This window comes from Dromiciops gliroides, chromosome 5 (assembly GCF_019393635.1).
Source record: "Dromiciops gliroides isolate mDroGli1 chromosome 5, mDroGli1.pri, whole genome shotgun sequence".
Lineage (NCBI taxonomy): Eukaryota > Metazoa > Chordata > Mammalia > Microbiotheria > Microbiotheriidae > Dromiciops > Dromiciops gliroides.
In genome coordinates this window covers 181,111,939-181,136,830 of record NC_057865.1, presented here as the reverse complement: position 1 = coordinate 181,136,830, position 24,892 = coordinate 181,111,939, and the positions used below count along the sequence as shown (strand labels likewise).

General features: G+C 36.8%; 1 protein-coding gene across 9 annotated transcripts in view; it reads left to right on the top strand.

The window, feature by feature from the left end:
• The first annotated feature begins 306 nt into the window (after positions 1–306).
• Positions 307–24,892, top strand: part of SLCO1A2 (solute carrier organic anion transporter family member 1A2) — a 54,112-nt gene continuing 29,526 nt past the window's right edge. For 4 of the 9 annotated variants that reach the window (XM_043964973.1, XM_043964974.1, XM_043964970.1 and 1 more), the window contains exons 1-6: positions 623–986; positions 1,316–1,431; positions 5,190–5,331; positions 6,525–6,657; positions 7,462–7,568; positions 11,383–11,529. In XM_043964973.1, coding sequence (XP_043820908.1) covers positions 1,372–1,431; positions 5,190–5,331; positions 6,525–6,657; positions 7,462–7,568; positions 11,383–11,529 — 589 coding nt within the window. In that variant the 5' untranslated portion in view covers positions 623–986; positions 1,316–1,371. Of the gene's footprint in view, positions 453–622; positions 987–1,315; positions 1,432–5,189; positions 5,332–6,524; positions 6,658–7,461; positions 7,569–11,382; positions 11,530–24,892 lie in introns of those variants that run through there. The other 5 variants (XM_043964971.1, XM_043964972.1, XM_043964975.1 and 2 more) reach the window with 5 other exon arrangements.

Sequence of the window (24,892 nt, the reverse complement as noted above, 5' to 3'; positions counted from 1 at the left end):
GTGAATTAACTAACCTTCATTGATGTAAGAACCGGAATTGGGCAGTTATCAAATTCAAAGAGCAAAAGCAGTTAAGGTTGATTATACTAAAGCCATTCAGAATCACACTTTTAATAGGCTTCACTCAGTGCATTTAGATAAATTAAAACTGTGTTCTGTTAAGTTAGTATTCTGGCTACTTTGAATAGAGCTACTCAAAGAAATATTGTCAAAGTGAAAAACATTGGCTTTGGCCCATTCCAGTGCCCTAGATTCATAAGCAAAGACTTTGAAGAGGGATCTGTTGAACTGAACACTGCTAGGATTTTCATTGAAGTATACACACACATGAATATTTTCATGAGCTGATTCTTTCAAGGCTAAACTACATGGTACAGGATAAATAAATCTAGATGTAGATCAGAAAGATATTTCAGAGCAAACTTGATGTGGATGACATAAATCTCTTGAAGGTAGGTTCCTTATTATGTTCCCTTTGGACATTTTTTTTTTCAGAAAGATCAGGCTCCTTCCCCTTCCTTCCCACTCCTCTTTTTGTACCATTATTCTCCACCAGTATAATTTGGCCTTCCCATAATCCCTTTCTCCTGACTTGTAATTTGAAAGGTTTTCTTTTCTTCGATCTAAATATTGCTTTACAATTTTACTCAGCCTAGTCTGATTATTAACATTCCATGTTCCATTGTTTGCTTGCATCCAAATTTCCCCAGAATTCATTTGCCCCTTTCCTTAGATTCCAAAGAAGCCCTGGAACTCAAAGAACTTGAATTTGGATACTAACCAAATCCAGATTGTTAAAGCTTACTAAGAATACTGAAGCAGCTTTCAGGAGGAAAAAAAAAAAAACATAGTTTAATACCTTTAGCTCCTAAGAACAAGGTGTTAAGTTTTTGTTTGATTGGTTGTTTTCAAATCTCTGTCCACAAAGTTCACATTCAGTTCTATTTGTTTTGACTGAAGATATCAAGAGCTTCCTTTAAGATCAGGTTCTACTATTTTCAAACCTTTGGGTTTAGTTGTTTTTTGTTTTTTAATAATTGGGTTCTGGCAAGTTAGTCAGCATTCTTAATGTCATTAGAAATAATCAACACTGCCTTTAACTTGATCATTTTTCAATAGAAAAGTTTATATATGAACAAGTCTTCCTTAACAGCATCATTATCTGGAATTGCATTAAAACTACTTTTTTTTTTTTTTGCAGCATATTCAAGTGATTTAGATCAAATGATTCAACCTCTGAGAATTCCTAGAATGAATAATGTCTTTGAATGTCTTCATTAGTTTAAATTACTTTTTGTTTGTTGTTTTTTAAAAGGTCAGCGTTAAGAATTGTCAAGAAATAAATAAATATTCAGGTGCACTTGGAAGAACATGAGGGAAACTGACAAACAGATTGCAACCCACCAATTAAAGTGTATTTCCAAGATAAAGGTATGGAATCTATTAAATGTGTATCTGAGCATGTATGTGTAGCAATTTAGAGACTCTCTGTGAAATTGCCTTTATTTAGTTGGTTATCTAATAGAAGTTACAAACCATATGGTCAATGGAGAATAGGTTGTTTCGAAGGAACAAGACATTAATTTGTAAATTTGGTGCCTCTGTGTGGCACTATTATAGCAAGGATTTTTGTCAAAAATAGTTGGAGTGGGGAACCATCTGAAAAGTATGGGAATTTTCAAAAAATGTATAAGCAAATGTATGATTTTGTGGGAGAATCATTATTCTGTAAAAATGCTGGATTCATTTTTAATATGTTGCACTTGAGACAATCAGGTACACATTTTGTTCCAGTGTGGGTTTTTGGATTGGGTTTGTTTGTTTGTTTTGTTCTAGAAGAATATCAACATGGGACAGTAGAATATTGTTAATACAGTTACAATTCTCCACAACAATTCAGTATGAGTGCTTTGTCCAGATTTGCCAGTATGTTCATTTTTACCATTAAAAGGTCTATTCTTTTGATATTTTTTTTCCATAGTAGCCTTGGCATTTTGCAAACACTTTTCCCCACATTCCTAACCATATTTAGTTCAAATCAACTTTTCTTTTTTACTGGAATTATTCAGATATTTTTCTGAATTAATAGCCATTGAGTAGAAATGGTTTCTACCCTGACACTGTTATCATCATACTCTTTTCTGAAATGATTGATTGCTTGCTATCCTTCAGGTGCAGGTTAAAAAAGATCTATCATACAAAGAGAAGTAGAAAATTAAGATAAATATACAGATAAGTTAGGCAAGAAAATACATTTGACTTAAATGTAAAAATAACTACACCAAAAGTGACATGTTTTTCTCATCATTCTGTTTTGTATGTGAAGGTTTCTATATCTATATATTATATGCCTCTAATATATAGATATTATATATATAATATTTTGTGAAATTTTAAAACACTTTGGCGAATCTCCAGGAAAATCTATTTATTCTTTGAAAGTGATCTTAAATTCAATATTACACTACTCATTTCATGCCAAATTATCTACTTTGGTCACTAATGTAAATAAAAGTTTCTGATCTGTGGCAAAGTAGAGAAATAAATCATTATCTGTTAAAATATGTCAGATTATCACAGCTCAGCTGATTGAGAACATGAAGCCAAGTTACTAAGGACAGCTTTAAAGCTTAATGAGTTTCCAGGGACTTTTCATCACATAAAACATAGCAATAAACACACTGAAAATATATCTATTACCCCTCACTTAGAATATTTCAATAATACCATTTGCGGAAATCTGTATGGGTTGGTGGTACTCTAAATGGTGTACAACTATATTATCCAAATAGGTTAGTCAAGAAGGATATTTGAGACATGGAGAAGAACCACAAGTCATGAATGTATTGTGATTTGAGTCACTAAAGAGAGGACTTACAGCTCTGGGTTTACAGATTTGCTGAAATATAAATATAACTTGTGGGCCAATTTAGCTAGTTTTCTTGTTTGCATGGCCCAAGTTTCCAAATAAGTGCAGGACAATGTGATTTCTTTTGATGAATTTGCAGTTGAATAGAAAATTGATCCAGGGGTCCATTTAATCCACCTATGCTTTTTTAAAAAAATGCTATACTGAAACAGAGAGATTAAAAATGCTTCCGGAAGTGATTTTTTTTTTTAGTGAGGCAATTGGGGTTAAGTGACTTGCCCAGGGTCACACAACTAGTAAAGTGTTAAGTGTCTGAGGCCGGATTTGAACTCAGGTACTCCTGACTCCAGGGCCGGTGCTCTATCCACTGCACCACCTAGCTGCCCCCAGAAGTGATTATTAAACATGAGATAAAATTGAATTGTTAATTATTAAATACTAAGGATAGTCTATTATGGCAGCCATATGAAACAATGAGCTTTCTCTTCCTTAAGCAGTGATTGTTACAAGGAGAGAAAAGGCCTATTAGCTAGGTAGATAGATTGTACAGGATCTAGTGCTATACCTGGAGTCAGAAAAACCTGAGTTCAAATCCCATGTTAAACACTTGCTAACTGTGAGACACTAGACAAGTCATTTAACTTCTGCTTGCCTCAGTTTACTCAACTGTAAAATGGGGATAATAATAAGACCTATATCACAAGGTTGCTGTGAGGGTCATATAATATAATATTTGTAAAGCACTTAGCTCAGTGCCTGGTACATAATAAGTGCTGTACAAATGCTAGTTGTTGTTATATTGATATGATAATCCTATAATATTATAATTATATTATATCATAACTATAAAATTAATTAATAATAATAGAGGGCCACTAGGTGACATAGTGGATAGAGTGCCAGGCCTGAAGTCAGAAAGACTCATCTTCCTGAGTTCAATTCTGATTTCAGACTTTTACCACCTGTGTGACCCTGGGCAAATCACTTCACCCTGTTTGCTTTGGTTCCTCATCTATAAAATGTGCTGGAGAAGGAAATGGCAAACAGCTTATGGTATCTTTGCCAAGAAAATCCCACATGGAATTACAAAGATTCAGACATAGCTGAAGTGATTGAACATTATTAACTATTATTATTATTATTATTATTACTACTACTACTACTACTATTTTCATATCAGAGAGTGAATAGTCTATCTTTGCTATTGCTAACTAGAGATGCTGAGAACTGTTCCTCCTATTTCATGTTGCCATCAGCTGACAGAGAAGAGCAAGACAAAATTACAGAGCATTTGACCAAAAGGCTCTGATGCTGAAAACTCGACCATCTCTATACTCAGTGTCTCTCTACGTTTTATTTCACTAGGATTTTTTTTCAGCACTTAATGTTTCTGTTTGTTCATGTTCCACCTCCCTTTTCCCTCAGTACTTCAGGCTTCTCTTGGGAGTTATCAATTAATAAACAAGTATTTATTTAGCACCTGCTATATGTCAAGATACAAATATAATGAATGAAGCAATCTTTATTCAAAAGGAGCTTACATTCTTTTTTTTTTTTTTAGTGAGGCAATTGGGGTTAAGTGACTTGCCCAGGGTCACATAGCTAGTAAGTGTTAACTGTCTGAATCCGGATTTGAACTCAGGTACTCCTGAATCCAGGGCCGGTGCTCTATCCACTGTGCCACCTAGCTGCCCCTGGAGCTTACATTCTAATGGGGAATGCACTTGCTTTCCCTAGCTTTTATTTTAACACCAAGTAGAAAGACAAGGAAATTACTTCCTTGGATCACTTAAATGATGACTCAAGACATATCTATATGCAACATGCCTTCCCTTTTCCAAGAAAGTATTTATATCAGAAGAAAGCAGAGCATAGGAAAAGAGCCAAGATGCTACTAGCAGTGGACAGAAGCCCCAAGGTCTCACCTGAGGCCCACAAACCCCAAGAGTAGAGACCTCCCAGACCTGCTTTTCTTCTTTCTCACAAATGTCTTATTGTGAAAATTAGCTAAGTTTTGGAATTTGGTAAAAACAAAACAAAACAAAACTAGCCAGTGAAACATGAAATAAAAAAACTGAAATCAACAGAAGTGGTTTATACTGTAATCCATGATGGTGGTGACCATTTTCACAGATCCTAAGAAATTATAATATATTATAATATTATAATAAAATTATAATATCAGTTAGTGGGGAAATAGAATTCATTCCAAGGAAATTTACTTTATTTAAATCTAAAATATAAAATCCATTACATAAAAAGCCTTGGTACTATTTATAATGAAAGTGACACTTATTTTCCCCTTATTCTTTTCCCCCAGATGTTTCTGTTGGCATTGATGTGTGCATATATCTCCAAAACATTATCTGGATCTTTTATAAATTCCATCCTCACACAACTAGAGAGACAATTCAATCTCTCAACAACTCTGGTTGGACTTATTAATGGAAGTTTTGAAATTGGTAATTATGTGTGTTTATTGTTAGAGTGAACATAAAGTTTCTTTAGCTCTTTATCATATATCTGCCTTTAGATCTGCTTTGGGAGGTAGGTTTAAGGTCAATGTTCTCTCTAACTATGTCAGGCAGAGGATACCTCATTAGAGATTAGCCTGGTATTAAAAATCTTTATACTTTTATTACACTTTAAAAAACTTTGCAAAAAAATTCTACAAATTATTTAGAAATCAAACTGTATCATATTAAGCCCTTAAAACAATGAGGTGAAGTAGTTGGAAAGTTTCTTTGTTTTTGTTTTTGCTTTTACTTTCATAACATACAAGAGAAAGAGATTTGCTTAAGTGAGATTAAATTACTTGTCACAAGTGATTCACCTAGTTATATATAGTAACAGAGCCAAGACTAAAAACCAGGTCCACCAGGGGCAGCTAGGTGGCACAGTGGATAAAGCACTGGCCCTAGAGTCAGGAGGACCTGAGTTCAAATCCAGCCTCAGACACTTGACATTTACTAGCTGTGTGACCCTGGGCAAGTCACTTGACCCTCACTGCCCTGCCCCCCCAAAAAAAAAATTAGGGCAGCTAGGTGGTGCAGTGGATAAAGCACTGGCCCTGGATTCAGGAGGACCTGAGTTCAAATCGGACCTCAGACATTTGATACTTCTTAGCTATGTGAACCTGGGCAAGTCACTTAACCCTCATTGCCCTGCAAAAAACAACAAAAAACAAAAAAACAGGTCCACCAAACCTACCTTTACCTTACTTCAAGCCCCCCCCTCAAATCTTGTCCTCTGCAGGACACCTTTCCCAGTTGCCCCAGTTACTAGGGCCTTTCTTCTCTGATTACTTTCCATCTACTCTGTGTATTATATCTTCCATATTTACATCAATCAATCAATAAATACGTTATGTGCCAGGCACAGTTCTATGTCATCTCCCCAATTCAAATGTAAGTTTGTTAAGAGCATAGGTTGTTTTTCACTTCACTCCCTAGCCCTTAGCACAGTGTCTAGCATATAGTAATAGCTTAATCAATTCTTGTTGATAGATTTTTCAACATTATTTCAGAGTATTTAGGGTTTCCAAAGGCATTATTTTGTTTCAGATTTCTCTTTCCAAAAGGTTTTCCCAAACTGAAACTCTAATTTTACTTCACACTTCACCTTTAAAAATGAAAACAAGTGTTCTCTTTCCTAGGGAATCTCTTGCTGATGGTATTTGTGAGTTACTTTGGAACAAAAATGCATAGACCTATGTTGATTGCTATTGGGTGTATGACCATGGGAATTGGGTGCTTTTTGCAGTCATTACCTCATTTCTTAATGGATCCGTAAGTATTTCAATGTCTGATGATTCCTGATGTATTTTGTACCTGCAAGAAATGAAGTTTGTGATTTCTTTTCGAAAAAGCAAAGTTTTATAGTACAAAAAAAGAGCACTGGAATGAGACTCAGAAAGAATGATTTCTCTTTCATGACCTTGCAAAATGACCTTGGCCCTCTCGCTTCAGCTTTCAAGGTCATATAATTCTCTCATTTATAAAATTATGATTAGACTTCATTTTCCCTTATGGGGTTGATGATTTTTAAAATCTAGGACATGAATTATTTTGCTTTTCCAGATTTTTAAGAGTGAAACCAGGTAGTTCTTTCACATTTCCAGGACCCCTAGAATACGATGTTGTGTTGTCTACAAGGAAGGCATCATTTTTTTTCTTCCTGGTGGATTTAGCTTCCTACTTAACTCTACTTAAGTCATTTCACTCTTTATCTATTGAATGAAAATGCATGAGATAATAATAGATAAAGTGATCTAGAAGCATATTAAGTAATAATATAAAGTAAGGCATGAAAAAATATGATATGGACAATACACAAAGTAGATAATCCAGAACCTTTTGTAGTGAAAGTTAAGTGGAAAGGGCGAATGTAAATTTACATTAATCAGAAGGTCTCCTTCATTGATATAATTTATTATCATGATGATAAGCAATAGGGAAAGTTTTACTCACTGTACCTTATTGGATTTGGGTAAGATTTGTCCTAAGTGTATCTACTAATGATATTAATCTGGCCAGTGTTCATACTGCCCTTATTAGTATCTTAAAATGGACTTTTTCATTTTTTTCAAATAGATATGAATATGAGACAACAGTTTCAAAGACAGCCAACTCTTCCTTGAACAATTTTCTGTGCATAAGAAAGGAAACTCAGATTTTCACACCAACAGAAGATCCACCAGGTGGTCTATTTCTCTTGTGTTCTTGGATTGTCTGTGTTCTTGGATCATTGCTGATGTAATTTAATAGTACTCTGGACCCTTTGAATGAAACAAGGGTCTTGAATTAAAATGTGTTATTTAGTGAATGAGGTGAATTTTCAGAAGCAACACAATGTAGAGAGGCAGCACTTGCATCAGGAAGACCTGGCTTCCAGTCTTATCTCTGATATAGACTGGCTTTGTGATCAGGGGAAACTCACTTAACCTCAAAGTGCCCCCAGGCAGTAATCTGGGATTATGAGAGTTGCAGAGTAGTTGCTGATCTTCATTGGCAGAGGCAGTTTCCTCCCAGAGAATTGCCTATACCAATGAAATTCTGGGTCCCTTACATGGCAAATGTACACAAGCTATTCCTTTTTCTTGGAAAAAGAGAAAAAGAATTATTGAAGATAACTATTAATATCTTATTGCTGAATGAATTAAGAAAAGCAACTTTACTCCCTAAACTTGTTCTAAATATGGTTCAAAATAATTTTATGAAGACCAAGGCATATTAGAATAAGGACTAGAGAATCCTGACTCAATTCATGATGTCATGAAAATAGATGAGTTAGTGTTGTCCAGGAGACAAAGATTTAAAGATTCAAGGGATTTGAATTTTATTCTTTAACTGTCACAAAAGGAGGAATCAAGAAGGTACAGAATAATCCATTTTACTTCATGACTTTTCTCCTTTTTCTCTTCCTGCTGCTTCTCCTGAAAATGGCTTCTCCTTTTCAGTCAGTAGCAATGCTTCCTTGAGTCCACTGCCATCCCCAATGACCAGGAATACTGTTCTCTGCCCCTCCATAGTCTATGCTCTAACAGAAAATTTTCAAAGCTGGAGTAACTGAATCCATCATGATCTTTACTTCCATGGGGACAAGAGCTGCTAATGACCAAGGACTTACAAAAGACTTGCTTACCAAAATGGAGCATAATACCATGGGCAAGGGATGCTACCCTGTAAGAACTGGAAAAAAAAAGGTCAATGGCAGCCCGAAATTCCCCCTTGATCTGATTTCTAGGTTGGCTTTGGGGGTATAGGTCTATATTAGAAAGATCAACAAGGTTTTCTTCATTTTGGTAGTTCTTCCTGAAACATATTTCTTTGGTCATTCCTCAGTTTTAGGTTCACTTTAAAGTGAAGGGTTTTCCTGTGTCATAACCAGAAATCAATATACCCACCTTAGAGTAGATCTGAATCCTCACAACAATCCTGAAACTGATCTTATTCTCTCTAGGCTGAGCTTAATTTAGGGCCAGGTGAACATCTAAAGGAATCCCTTTGGCTAGTTGTACTCTATAATTATGTACCTTAGCAGACACCAAACCAAGTGGGCTTCTGAGGATGAGAGAATGAGGTGTCATTCACCCTATTGCATTCCAATTAGCATTCAGTTCAATATCACTTCTCTCACCATCTTTGGCTGGATTCATTGAGAGGAGTGAAAAGGAACTGACAAAAATTATAAGTAAAAGTGGCATTTGGGGGGGCAGCTAAGGTGACACAGTGGATTCAGGGGGACCTGAGTTCAAATCCCACCTCAGACACTTGACATTTACCAGCTGTGTGACCCTGGGCAAGTCACTTAACCCTCATTGTCCTGCAAAAAAAAAAAAGGAAAGAAAAAGAAAGTGGCATTTTTCTACTATTATTTACTAAGAATCAGTAAAGACAAACGACAAACTGTGTTATAGAGGACAATTGAGCTACAACTCAATTAGCTCATTTTCAACTTATACAAAATTGTGGACTTTGTAAAAAGACTTTTAAAATTGCAGTAATGGTTTTTAAATAATTTTAAAATAAAATGCCGTGATGATGATGATGATGACAATGATGATGATTTTAAGCAGTCCTGTGGTCTTCGGCATGGGGAGCTCCCAATGAAGGATTTCCTCTGCAGATTATTAACTTCTCTGCAAATTATAATCTTAAAGAGTTATCTGGAATACTGAGAGATTAAACAACTTGGCTGAAGTCACAAAATCAGAGTGTGAGTGGAAGACTGAGAAGGACAGACAGACAGAGACAGAGAGAGAGGAAAATTGAGGCAAATTCTAAGACCAATTTTCTCTCCACCAGGCCATGCAGCCTCTCATTTTAATTGTTATAAATGTGTAAATAGTACTAATGGAGACTGTCTCCCTTCCCTCACTCCCCTACACAAACACATTGTTTCTTAAATGTGGTTTTTTTAAGTTCTAGATGCTGTGGCATAATGACCCATTTCTTTGTTTTTTCCATATAATTATTTTATTATTTTCCAGTTACATGTAGAGATAGTTTTCAATGTTTGTTTTTATAAGATTTCTTGTTTCAAATTTTTTTCCCTCCCTACCCTCCCTACCCCACTCCTCAAGACAGCAAGTAATCTGATATAGGTTATATATGTACAATCACATTAAGCATATTTCTGCATTAGTCATGTAATAAGTGAAGAATCAGAGCAAAAAGGAAAAACCTCAAAAAAACAAAAACAAAAACAATAGAAATAGTATGGTTTGATCTGCATCCAGATTCTACAGTTCTTTTTTTTTCTGGATTTGGAGAGCATTTTCCATCATGAGTCCTTTGGAACTATCTTGGACCATTCTATTGCTGAGAAGAATCAAGTTTATCACAGTCTATCAACACACAATGTTGTTGATACTGTGTACAATGTTCTCCTGGTTCTGCTCATCCTACTCATCATCAGTTCATGCAAGTCCTTCCAGGCTTCTCTGAAATCCACCTGCTCATTGTAACGATTGGAATGACGCCACCTGCTGGAGACTTACTGTAGAAGAGTTCTGCCCATGAAGCGAAGGTCTTTGAGGGCAAGACCAGGAGTCAGGAAGTGACGCGGGCTAGTGGGAGGAGGAAGGAAGAGATTGGCGCTCAGTCTCGCGCTCTTTCCTTTGGACTCTGGTGGAGAGCGGAGCTAGAAATGTGCTCTCCCTTTAATAGATAGGGATCTAGGCCTTTCTCTCTCTTTACCAAATTCTTATTCTCCTTAATAAACGCTTAAAAGTCTAACTCTTGCTAAAGCTTATAATTTATTGGCGACCACTCATTAAATATTTTAGACAGACTAGCTAGAATTTTAACCCTTAACATCATCATTTCTTACAGCTCAATAGTATTCCATTACATTCATATACCACAACTTGTTCAGCCATTGCCCAATTGATGGGTATCCCCTCAATTTCCAATTCCTTGCCACCACAAAAAGAGCAGCTATAAACATTTTTGTACATGTGGGTCCTTTCCCCTTTTTATGATCTCTTTGGGGGGAAAAATCCTAATAGTGGTATTGTTGGGTCAAAGGGTATGCAAAGCTTTATAGCCCTTTGGGCATAGTTCCAAACTGCTCTCCAGAATGGTTGGATCAGTTCACAGCTCCACCAACAATGCATTAGTGTTCCAATTTTTCCACAGCTTTTCCAACATTTATTATTTTCTTTTTTTGTCATATTAGCCAATCTGATAAATGTCAGGTGGTGCCTCAGAGTTGTTTTAATTTGCATCTCTCTAATCAATAGTTATTTAGAGCATTTTTCATATGGAAATAGATAGCTTTGATTTCTTCATCAGAAAACTGCCTGTTCATACCCTTTGACCATTTCTCAATTGGGGAAATGACCCATTTCTTTCACTGATACATTAGTAACAGCTGGCTTGCAGTAATATGGAATAAATCTTGAGATCTTTTATTGATGAAATTTATAATTTAGAAACATCGTAGTCACTTTTAAAACTTTAATGTCAAAAATTCTAACAAAGGTTCTTCTTTTTACTTTTGGTTTGCAGAGTGTACAAATGAAGTCAAATCATCAATGTGGCTGTATGTCCTAGTAGGAAATATAATACGTGGAATTGGTGAAACTCCCATCAAACCTTTGGGTATTTCCTATATAGAAGACTTTGCCAAAACTGAAAATTCTCCTTTATATATTGGTAAATTTTCAAAATCAACTTTCAGAAGATAGAAAATAGAGTAAATATCATGGGGAGGGAATAAGATGGAGGGAAACAGTTAACAAAAGTAACTGTGAAAAATTAAAGCAGAGGCAGGAGCAATGTAAGATGATGATGATGATGATTGAATGATTGATTGATAGATGGATGGATTGATGATTAGATTAAGATGAGGATTGATTAATGAGGATTTATTGGTGGTGGTGATGATGATGATGATGATGAAACTTATATAGTACTTTGCTGGGTTATTGTGAAGAAAATTCTTTGTCAAATATAAGGTACTACATAAATGTTATCTATTACTGTTGTTGCAATAATCAACCTCATGGGTTTATTGTAAGGAAATCTCTCTTTAAAGTACTATATAAATGTAGTTTACCATAAAAAATGATGAGCAGGATGTTATCAGAAAAAACCTGGAAAGACCTACATGAACTGATGCAGAATGAAATGTACCATATACAAAATAACAGCAATATTGTAAAATGATCTGCTGTGATTGACTTGGTTATTTTCAGCAATGCAATGATCCAAGACAACTGTGAAAGACTTATGAAAAATAAAATCCATCTATAGAGAAAGAACTGATGGCATCTGAATACAGATTGAAGCATAATTTTTTGTTATTTACTTTATCTGAAGTTTTGTTTTTGTCTGTTTTCTTTCCCAACCTGGACAATGTAGAAATGTTTTGCATGACTACTCGTGTATAACATATTGAATTGCATGAGTTCTTGGGACAGGGAGGGAGGGAGGAAGAGAAATTGGAACACCAAGCTTTAAAAAAAAGATGTCAAAATTTGTTTTACATGTAATTTGGGAAAATAAAAATTCTAAATAGAAAAAAGAAACAAAAACCAAAGCAATACAATAATTATCTCCAAAAAAAATCAACTTTCAGATGAGTCTAAAGCCTTTAGACTAGGATAAAGATGCTTTCTTAATAATTCTAAAAGGGGGAATATGAAGGACAGTCTGCATACACACAGATGACTCCTAAATCTATATCTATTTTGCTTACCTAGCATACTTTCAGTTTGCTCATATATACCTATAATTGCTTACAGGACATCTATATTTCTAATGCCAATTGGAAACAGAGTTCCTGTCTTTTGATGACTGTCAATGACAGCACCATCTAATCAGTTCATAACTAGTAGTCTAGCCAAGATTTCCTTGAAGTTATCTCCTACTTCTCCCTTTCTTTCATTACCCCTTCCACAACCAACAGTTTTCATATCTACCAGTTCCAAGGTGTCCTTCCATACCATGTTGACTGCCACTACTCTTGTCCAGTTTCCAAAACCTTCATAGTCACCTCCTTTCTGGATTTCCATAGATGCCTACTTGGTAGGCTCTCTGTTTCTAGTTCTTCCTCCTCCCCAGTTCATTCTCTCTCTTTCTCTCTCTCTCTCTCTCCCCCTCTCTCTCTCTCTCTCTCTCTCTCTCTCACTCTCTCTCTCTCTCTCTCTCTCTCTCTCTCTGGCAGTCTTGACATGTGGATTCCATGCCCATAGTGGATAGGCAACACACAAGAGGTAGGAAAGAATGGGTAACAATTCTGCAGCTAAAGGTCTAGAGCCTCTCATGGCTGAAATTTGCATATCTTTGAGACATAGAGCCACTATGATACCAATGAAAGACTGTCCTATTACCTCTAGGACCAATAAGTGAGGGTATTTTCTAAATTACCTAATAAGAGTGAAAAAAATATGAATGAAGACCAGGGAAGCAGGGAATTTATCCCTAAAGGTACAAACAAGGGACTGGAAAGAATTAATGCCCAGTCTCTGGCTTTAATTAGCCTAAGTATACTTATATCTTGAGGGGAATGGGGAAACTGCTAAGACTGTAGCAGCTAAATTGCTTTTCACTAGCTAAAAACTTAATAAAAGCAGCCTTACCTAGACATTTAAAATAAGTTGGTTAAATCCTCCAAAAATGGGAAGTGGAGAAAAGACATTGACTTCTTTTTTTTCTTTTTAAATTTTTTTTCAAAAGTTTTTCCAATTACATGTAAATATATTTTTGAGTTCTGAATTTTTCTCTCATCCTCCCTTCCCTGGCCCCTCCTGAAGCAATCTGATATAGGCTATACATTACAATCATGTTAAACATATTTCTACATTAGTCATGTTTTAAGAGAAGAATCAGAACAAAAAATGCAAGAATAAACAATAATAGCAAAAAAGCAACAACAAAAGTGAAAATAGTGTGTTTTAATATGCATTCAGACTCCATAGTTCTTTTTCTGAATGAGGAGAGCATTGTCTTTTGACATTGTTGGATCATTTTATTGTTGAGAAGAGTTGTCTATCAAGTTGATCATCACACAATGCTGATACTGTGTACAATGTTCTCTTGGTTCTACTCTTTTCACTCAGCATCAGTTTGTATAGGTCTTTCCAGGTTTTCTGAACTCCATCTGCTTATCATTTCTTATAGCACAATAGTATACCATCACATTCACATACCACAACTTGTTTAGGCATTCCCCAATTGATGGACATCCCCTCAATTTACAATTCTTTGCCACCACAAAAAGAGCAGCTATAAATGTGTGTCCTTTTCCCTTTTTTATGATATCTTTGGAATATAGACCTAGTAGTGGTATTGTTGGGTCAAGGGTATGCACAGTTTTGTAGCTTTGGGGGAATGATTCCAAATTGATTTCCAGAATGGTTAGATCAGTTCACAGCTCCACCAACAGTGCATTAATGTTTCAATTTTCCCACATCTTTTCCAGTATTTAACATTTTCCTTTTTTGTCATATTAGCCAATTGGATATGTGTGAGGTGGTAACTCTGAGTAGTTTTAATTAGCATTTTTCTAATTGGTAGTGATTGAGAACATTTTTTCATATGGCTGTAAATAGCTATAATTTCTTCATCTGAAAACTGCCTGTTCATATTCTATGACTATTCCTCAATTGGGGAATGACTTGTATTCTTATATATTTGATTCAATTCTTATATATTTTAGATAGGAGGTCTTTATCAGAGATATAAAATTTCCCTTAAGAATTTCTTTGGGGGTCAGCTAGGTGGCACAGTGGATAAAGCACTGGATTTAGGAGGACCTGAGTTCAAATCCAGTCTCAGATGCTTGACACTTAACTAGCTGTGTGACCCTGGGCAAGTCACTTAACCCTCATTGCCCTGCAAAAAAACAATAATAATTTATTTGGCTGCATCCCATAAGTTTTGGTATGTTGTCTCATTATTGTTATTCTCTCAGATGAAGTTATTGTTTCTATGATTTGTTGTTTGACCCACTCATTTTTAGGATGAGATTATTTAGTTTCCATTTAATTTTGGTGTATCTTTCCATGGTCTTTTATTACACATAATTTTTATTGCATCGTGATCTGAAAAGAATGTATTTATCATTTTTGCCTTTCTGCATTTCACTGTGAGGTTTTTATGCCCCAATATATGGTCAATTTTTTTGTAGGTTCCATGTACCACTGAGAAAAAGGTATATTCTTTTCTATCCCCATTCATTTTTCTCCAGAGGTCTATCATATTTAATTTTTCTAAAATTCTATTCACCTCCTTAACTTCTTTCTCATTAATTTTGTGGTTGGATTTATCTGGTTCTGAGAGGATGAGGTTGAGGTCCACCACTAATATAGTTTTGCTATCTATTTCGTCCTGTAACTCACTTAACTTTTTCTCTGAGAATTTGGATGCTGTACCACTTGATGCATAATTCTGTATTATTGATATTACTTCATTGTCTATGGTACCTTTTAGCAAGATGTAATTTCCTTCTGTATCTCTTTGAATGAGGTCAATTTTTGCTTTTGATTTGTCTGAGATAAGGATTGCTACCCCTGCTTTTTTTTTTATTTCAGCTGAAGCATAATATATTCTACTCCAGCCTTTTACCTTTACTCTGTGTATATCTCCCTGCTTCAAATGTGTATCTTGTAAACAATATAGTGTAGGATTCTGGTTTTTAATCCATTCTGCTTTCTGTTTCTGTTTTATTGGTTAATTCATCCCATTCACATTCACAGTTATGATATAACTATTCATTTCCCTGCATCCTATTTTTTCCCTCGTTTGTACTTTTCTATTTCCTTTCCTCCTGTCCCTTATCACCAGTGTTTTGTTTCTGGCCGCCACCTCCCTCAGTCTACCCTCCTTTCTATCAGCCCCACTTCTTTTTTGCCATTTCCTTTCACCTTCTAGTTTTGCCCTCCGTTCTATCAGCTCCACCTCCTTTTTGCCCTTTCTCCTTTCATCTCCTAATTTTACTCTCCTTCCTATCAGTACCCCACCCTTTTCTTTCCCCTTTTACTTCCCTATAGGGTAAGATAAAATTCTATACCCAACTGAGTGTGCATGTTATTCCCTCTTTGAGTCAAATCAGAGAGTTTGGTCTAAACAGTGCTCACCTCTCCCTTCTTTCCCTCTGTTGTAATAGGTCTTTTGTGCCTCTTCATGTGATATAATTTATCCCATTCTGCCTTTCCTTTACTGTTCTCCCACTATAAATCTTTTTGTTATCCCTTAAGGTATTTTTTTTCAAATATCATCACATCAGAACCAACTTATATCCACACCTTCTGGCTGTGTGTACTCCTCCTTTCTGCCTTAATAAAGATACAGTTTTCAAGAGTTACATGTATCTTCTTCCTGTGTAGGGATGTAAACATTTTAACTTTATTGAATAACATGTTTTAGTTTTTCCCCATTTTGCCTTTTCTTGTGTCTCTTGAGTCTTGAATTTGCAGATTGAATGATCTATTCAGTTCTGGGCTTTTTATTAAGAAAGTTTTCAGGCAGCTAGGTGGTGCAGCAGATAAAGCACCAGCCCTGGATTCAGGAGGACCTGAGTTCAAATGTGGCCTCAGACACTTACTAGCTATGTGACCCTGGGCAAGTCACTTAACCCTCATTGCCCTGCCCAAAAAAAAAAAAAAAAAAAGCAAAGTTTTCAAGTTCCCTATTTCATTGAACACCCATCTTTTCCCCTAAAAGATTATGATTCATTTGCTGGGTAGTAAATTCTTGGTTGTAATCACAGTTCTTTGCCCTCCGGAATATCATATTCCAAGCCCTCTAATCATTTATGTTGAAACTGCCAGGTCCTCTGTAATTCTGATTGTTGTTTCTTGATGTTTAAATTGTTTCTTTCTAGCTGCTTGTAATATTTTCTCCTTTGCTTGATAATTCTGTAATTTGGCTATGGTATTCCTTGGAGTTTTCCTTTTGGGGTCTCTTTCAGGAGGCAATCTGTAGATTCTTTCAATGATAATTTTTTTCCTCTGGTTCTAAGAAATTGAGGCAATTCTCCTTAAAAATGTCCTTAAATATGCTATCTAGGCTCTTTTTTTTTATTGTGGTCCTCAGGTAGTCCAATTATTCTTAGGTTGTCCCTCCTGGATCTATTTTCTAAGTCTGTCATTTCTCTGAAAAGATATTTTACATTTTCTTCTACTTTTATTTTCTTTTGATTCTGTTTTACTTCTTCCTGTTGTCCCATTGAATCATTAGCTTCCATCAGCCCAATTCTAATTCTTAAGGAATTATTTTCCCCAGTCACTTTTTCCACCTATTTTTCCATTTGGCCATTTGCATTTTTAATGAGGTGTTTTCCTTAGTCAATGTTTGTCCTTTTTCTAAGCTATTGACTCTCTCTTATTTAACTTTCATTTCTTTTTCCCAATTTTTCTTCTACTTCTCTTATTTGGTTTATAAAATCCTTTTTGAGCTCTTCCAAGAGGGCTTTTTGGTCTTGAAACTGATTCATCTTCCTCTTTAAGGTTTCACATGCAGTCATTTCACATTGTTGTCCTCCTCTGAGGTTTGTTTGGGTTTTTGTTTTTTTTTTTGGTGAGGCAATTGGGATTAAGTGACTTGCCTAGGGTCACACAGCTAGTAAGTGTTAAGTGTCTGAGGCTGGATTTGAACTCAGGTCCTCCTAAATACAGGGCCGGTGCTCTATCCACTGCACCACCTAGCTATCCCCTGAGTTTGTTTTGATCCTCTCTGTTGCCATAACATTTTTCTATGGTGAGGATTCTTTTCTGTTTATTATTCATATTTTAACCTCTTTTGTGCCTTTTAAAGTTGAGTTCTGCTCCTGGGGTATAGCTTGCACTGTCCCAAACTTATTTTGCTGGGAGCAACTGTACTGGAGTGGCCCAGCCTAGCTGGGCCTGTTGGGTAACAGATGCCCCAGCTTGCAGATTGCCTTCTGTGTTGGGGCTGGGGGACGTCACAATTGGCCTGCTGTGCCACTAGCTTGCTGAGCTAGGACCAAGGGTCCTTAGCTGCTGATCTGTGCCATGACTAAGCCTTTTGCTGGTTTGTCCAGACACCCTCTGCACTGAGCTATGCTACCCTTCTACCCAGATGAAGCACTCCTTTCCTGAAGAGCTTCTAGATTATTTTAAATTGGAAGATTGTTTCAATCCATCTTTTTGCAGGTTTTGCAGCTCAAAAATATGTTGAGAGGTTTAATTTAATGTTGTTTCTGAGAGATATTTTGGAGAGCTCAAGCAGCTTCCTTGTTTCACTCTGTCATCTTGGCTCCACTTCCAGAACTCAAGACATCAACTTCTTAGAGAAGTTATTCTCCATGAAACCCTAGTCCCAAAGCCCATTGGTGTGGGATTCCCTCCTTATTGGTAGAAATTAATACCCTCCCCTGTGGAAGGGGTGAGGTAGAGTTGGAGAAAGCAGAAGATAGCTTCAGTCTCTTTAGTCTTATTTGATTTCTCTTCAAGTTCCAAGTTGTTCAGGTGTTATAATCACTTCATGTGCTTCTGGCTTCCAGCTTCAGTAGGGAAGATGGATGAGAACAACCTCACTTTAGGTTACTGAATGCAAAGACTTTAGAAAGAAATGATGAGAGATCAGGATTAGCTTATTCATTCTCTATCCATACTCCTTTCCCAGAAATACATTCTGAAAGAGATGGTTGATAAGATGTCCATCCAAATGCATGTTGAAAAAATATGCAACAGATACTCATCTTATTACTTGGACTTTCCTGTTCAGAAGGACATCAAAATTCCTTAAATAAATTACAGAGTCCTTAGTGGGGGGGGGGCGGCAAAATGAGGGAATGGAAAAAGCATTTCTTAAGCACCTACTATGTTCCAGGCACTATGCTAAACTTTTAATAAATATTATCTCATTTAGTCTATCCTGGGAATTGATGAAATTAGAAAAATGTCATCTTCAAATGAAAACATCTGAAGGACCTCACCATCCACAGGGAATCTCTCCTCAGCATGGACTTTGAATTGGATCTCCTTTATCACAGTAGCAAATACCTTTGGTGAATATACGTCTCCCTATCTCATTACTTACCTGATATTAATTGTTAGAGGATCATTGAACAGGATTGTCTCTGTTGTTACATCTTCCAGGGAGCCCTGAATGATCTTGATGTGTGTATGAGAGACACCTTGCTGTAAAGTAGTTCATAAAATAACATTTTGTTTTGCCAAACTACATTCTGATTTGAGTTGAAACTAAGGCAGAAAAGGATCAGATTGCTTCCCAAAAATTGCAAAACTGATCCCAAGCTTTCCATATAAGCAAAGGCCCATCTTTTCAATAACAATTTTTATTGGTATTGCTATATGATAGTGAGAGGTGGAACACCATTGCCTCCAAAGAAGGTATTTAAAATAGGCCAGCATTGGGGCAGCTAGGTGGCACAGTGGATAGAGCACCGGCCCTGGAGTCAGGAGTACCTGAGTTCAAATCCGGTCTCAGACACTTAATACTTACTAGCTGTGTGACCCTGGGCAAGTCACTTAACCCCAATTGCCTCACTAAAAAAAAAAAATAGGCCAGCATTAAAATAAGCATAGTTCACGTACTAACATATATTGCACAGAAGGAAAAAGGGAGAGAAATTCTATCAAGACCCTCTAAATTAAAACAACTTATATTTTAATGTTAATTTACATCAATATAAAGATTGGCATTGGAAAGCAAATATAGTGGGAAATATGGTTCATAATAAAGGAACAAAAGAAGGCAAAGATTTATTGACTATATTAATGTATAAAACATATATCATGATTTATTTTCCAAGAAAAGACTTGGGAGGTGGTTGATATGTCAAGCACCAAAAATAAAAAGTATCAAAAATAAAATTTTCTTTAACTTAAGAAAAAGAACAAGACTATTTAGCAATGTGGGGGTAGTTTCTAAATTAATTATGAATAGAATTCATTAGAACGAAGCCAAAACTCAAAATCAAATTAAAAACATTAGAATATGAAGGGCCTCTTCAATCAGATCCACAATTCTTCAAAAGCAATTAGCTTAGCCATTCACAGAGGAAAAGCAAAGTAAATGAAAAATGTATATTGCCCATGAAACTGAATGGGAAGCCTACTAAATTAGCCCTTAGGACAAATTGAAGGATAGGTACCATAAATCAGCAGTGAATTGGGACAAGAGTTTAATTAAGCAGTGGTTTATCTGAATCATATTTGATAATTATGTATCACTTTTAAATAATCCAAGCTACATGCTATTATTGTATAGGCCCTCCTTTTTAATATCAGTATTCTCCCAATGATGGTATGGAGCTGTAAATCCATTCATATACAATGATGAAAGGTACCAAATACAGAGGGTAGAAAATAGCCTTTCCCCAAGTCCCTCCAAGAAATTGTAGAAGGCATAAAGGATTCACAGGAGCTCCAAACTTATGCTGAAAATACATAAAGCAGTTTCTCCTCTGACATTTTCAATACAGTGATATAAGCCCTCATCACCATTGTTGTTGCAGTCATCTGTTATGTCTGACTCTTCATGACCCCATTTGGAGTTTTCTTGGCAAAGGTCCTGGAGTGGCTTGCATTTTCTTTCTCCAGCTCATTTTACAGATGAGGCAAACAGGGCTAAGTAACTTTCCCAGGGTCACACAGCTATTAAGTGTCTGAGGGTGAACTCAGGAAGATGAGTCTTCCTGACTCCAGGCCTGGTATGCTATCCATTGCACCATCTAGCTGCCCTTCCTCATCATCATATACCTGGACTATTGCAATAGTCTTCTGGTTGGTCTCCTTTTTTTCAAGTCTCTCTGTACCCTAGCCTATGCTCCATTCAGCTATTAAAATTACCTTCTTAAAGCAATTCTTTGGCTCCCTATCACCTCCAGGATCAAATACAAAATCCACATTTTTACTTTTAAAGTCCTTCATAACCTGTTCCCTTCCTACCTTGCCAGTTTTCTCCCCTCAAAGTAGTTTTCAATCCAATGACACTAGTCTTCTTGCTGTTCCTTACATAAGACACTCCCATCTTCTTACTGTATTTTACTGGTTCTCCCTCAGGACTGGATTTCCCTCATTCCTCATCTTCATCTCCTGGCTTACCTGACTTCTTTGAGGTCTCAAACAAAATCCCACTTTTACAGGAAATCTTTCCCAGTCATCCATCATCTTAGGGACCTTCCTTCTAGCACTACCCCTACTTTATGCTGAATATATCTTGCTTGTACATAGTTGTTTACATGCTATCTTTCCCATTAGACTGTAAGCTCCTTCAGAGTAGGGACTATTTTTTTGTGTTTCTTTGTATCCCCGGTGCTTACCACAGTGCCTGGCATATAGTAGACACTTAATAAATAGATGGAAAATCACAGACAAGAATTGCACCAGATAAGAAAACTTGGATTGGTTTTGAACCACAATGATTTTTGAATACCCATACCAATTAGATCAAAGATCCACTGGTACCATTTTAATCACGTCACACCCCTTGATAATTACCAAAGATCTCAGCCTATCAATCAAGGCTATACTTGCTAAAATACTCTTTTCTTTTCCCTCTTCAAATTTACATATTCAATTTCATACTTTATATTCCTGATCATCGTCCTTCCATTCTGCTCATGTTGCTTGTTGTTTAGTTATGTCTAACCTTTTGCGATCCCATGGACCATAGCACACCAGACCTTTCTACCCTTTATAATGTCTCAAAGTCTGTACACATTCATGTTCATTGTTTTCATGACACTGTCTCATCCTCTGCCAACCACTTTTCCTTCTGCCATCAATCTTTCCCCAAATCAGTCTTTTCCAATGATTCCCATCTTCTCATTTTGGGGCCAAAGTATTTAAGCTTCAACTTCAGTATTGGACCTTTCAGTGACTAGCGTGAATTAATTTCTTTAAGTATTGACTGATTTGATCTCTTTACTGTCCAATGGACTCCCAAAAGTCTTCTCCAGCACCACAATTCTAAAGTATTGATTTTGTGGCGCTCAGTTTTCCTTATAGTCCAACTCTCATAGCCATACAATGCTATTGGAAAAATCATACCTTTGAGTATACAGACCTTTGTTGACAAGGTCATATCTCTCCTTTTCAGTATACTGTCCAGATTTGTCATAACTTTCCTTCTAAGTATCAAACACCTTTAAATTTCATTGCTGCACTCACCAACCATCTGCAGTGATCTTTGAGCCCAACAATATAAAATCTGACACTGCTCCCATTTTTTTTCTTCCTCTATTTGCCAGAACATGATGGGGCTAGTTGCCAAGATCTCAGGGGGTTTTTTGACATAAAATTTCAAGCCAGCTTTGACACCGTCCTCTTTTGCCTTTATCAAAAGGCTTCTTAATTCCTCTTCACTTTCTGCCCTCAGATTGGTATTTTCTGCATGTCTGAGATTAATGATATTTCTCACAGCAACCTTAATTCCAGTTTTTGAGTCATCGAACCTGGCATTTCACATCATGTACTCTGCATAAATAAATAAATTAGGTGACATATACGGCCTTATCTTACTCCTTTTCCAATATTAAACCAATCAGTTTTTTTTCATGTTTTGTTCTAACTGTTGTCTCCTGAGGAGCCTGTACGTGGGCCACGAAGCAAGTAAGATGATCTGGTAGTGCCATCTCTTTGAGGGTTTACCATATTTTGTTGTGATCCACACAGTAAAAGGCTTCAATGTAGACCATGAAACAAAAGTAATTTTTTTTTCCTGGAGTCTCTTTGCTTTCTCCATAATCCAGCCTCTTCAAAAACTAGCTTGCTCTTCCAGTAATTCTTGGTTCACATATTGCTGAAGGCTAGCTTGCAGAATCTTAAGCATAGGGGGGCAGCTAGGTGGCATAATGGATCAAGCACCCAGCCTGGATTCAGGAGGACCTGAGTTCAAATCCAGCCTCAGACACTTGACACTTACTAGCTGTGTGACCCTGAGCAAGTCACTTAACCCTCATTGCCCTGACCCCCCAAAAAAAATAAAGTGTCTTAATCATAACCTTGCTGGCATATGAAATTAGCAAAATTGTTTGATAATTTGAATATTCCTTGGCATGGCCCTTCTTTAGGATTGGGACATACACTGATCTTTTCCAATCCAGGGGCTACAACTGAGTTTTCCAAATTTGCTGACATTTTGAATATAATACATTAACAGCATCATCTTTTAGGATTTTAAATAGTTCAGCTAGAATTCCATCACTTCCATTAGCCTTATTGTTAACAATGCTGCCTAAGGCCCACTTGACTTCATTCTCCAGCATGCCTAGCTCTGCATCAATAACCACACCATTGTAGTTAACAGTGATGTTGAGATCTTTCTCATATGTATTCTTGCCACCTCTTCTTACTCTCTTCTGCCTCTCTTAAATCCTTACTTTTTTTCTTTTATCATGCCCATTTTTGTATAAAACATTCCACTGATGTCTCTAATTGTCTTGAATTTATCGCCTGTCTTTTCTATTCTATTGTTTTCTTCTATTTCTTTGCATTGCTCAGTTAAGAAAATTGTCTTATTTCTCCTTACTATTTTCTGGAATTCTACATTCAGCAAGGTATATCTTTCCATTTCTTCTTTCCCTTTCCCTTTCCTTCTTTCCTCAGCTATTTATAAAGTTTCATCAGATAGTCATTCTGCTTTCTTGCTCTTCTATTTTCTTTAGAATGTTTTTTGTTGTTCTTGTTGCTGCTGCTGATGCCTCTGGTACAATATTGTGAACCTCTGTTCATAGTTCTTCAAGCACTCATCTACCAGGTCTAAAGCCTTAAATCTATTCTTCACCTCCACTTCATATTGATATGGAGTGTTCTGAGGGTGTAGAGCCAAAATGGCAGAGGAAAGGCAGTAACTTCCCTGAGCTCTCCCCAAGACCCCTCCAAATACCTTCAAATAATGCCATAAGACAATTCCTAGGGGGAAAAGACAATTCCTGGAGCAGCAGAACCCACAAAAGGATGGGGTGAGATCACTTTCCAGCCAAAGATGACTTGGAAGGTTAACAGGAAAGGTCTGTTGTACTGGTGTAAGAATAGAGTGCAGACTCATACAGGCTGTGCCAGCACATATCCAGCCCCAGGCAGGCAACCCCAGAGAAACAGGCCTCAGGAGCCTCAGAATCAGCTGTGGCAATGGCTACTTCTGGCACTCAGCTCACAGAGGGTAAGTGAGTCAAGTGATTGGCCAAGGGGAGATTACAGGGGTCTCTGCTGGCACTGAGGCAAAACTCTGTTGTTTTGCCCATGCTCACGTCTGGGTCACAGGCATGGTAGAGTTTGCAGCCACAGTGAAACAGGATTCTGTTCTGGGTTAAAGGGAAAGCAGGCCTGTGGTTGCTTGCAGATCAGAGCACAGGCCAGGGAAGTGGTAAATGTGCCTCTCCTTAAATCATACAACCTTGGTCCCCCTGAAGCTTGGGACAGTGCATCCTGGTAGGAGTGTCCCACTTTAGGAAGGCGTTAAAAGTCAAGAAATTAAGCAGACAGAAAAAATGCTGACCCTAGAAAGTTTCTTTTTTTTAAATTTTGTACAAATAAAGCACTTTGTACATCTTTAAAGCAACCATAATAAACAGTTGTTGCTCAGCTTTTAAAATTCCTAACCAATGTGTTCTGTTTTATTTTGAAGTAATGAGCTCTTAGTGAATAATTTACTAGTCCAAGGTACATCTGACCAAAAAGAAAGGAGATTTTAAAGAACCTATTAAATTAAGGCCACGGTGACCGAACCATCTGTCCTATCATAGAGGCTTTCACAAACCCCAAGAGTCCTTTCTCAGCCGGTAAAACTCCAGGGAATATATCAGAAAGCACTAGCTGGCTACACACAGTGGATCAGACAGACAGGTACTCCTTCAGTATCTCTATGACAGGAATCAGCATCACCGTCTGCAGGGGCTTCATAGGCAAGTCATCAAAAGACCACCTGCCTCCCAAAGCCAGGTCACACTCCTCCTGCACTGAGTAGCTGAACTTGAGAAGGGCTTTCTCATAGAAAAACTCCTCCTCTGCATTGGCCAACATAAGCTCTTCCTTCTGTGTGGCACATTCCCCTTGTTCTTGGCCTTCCCTGAGGCCTCCTG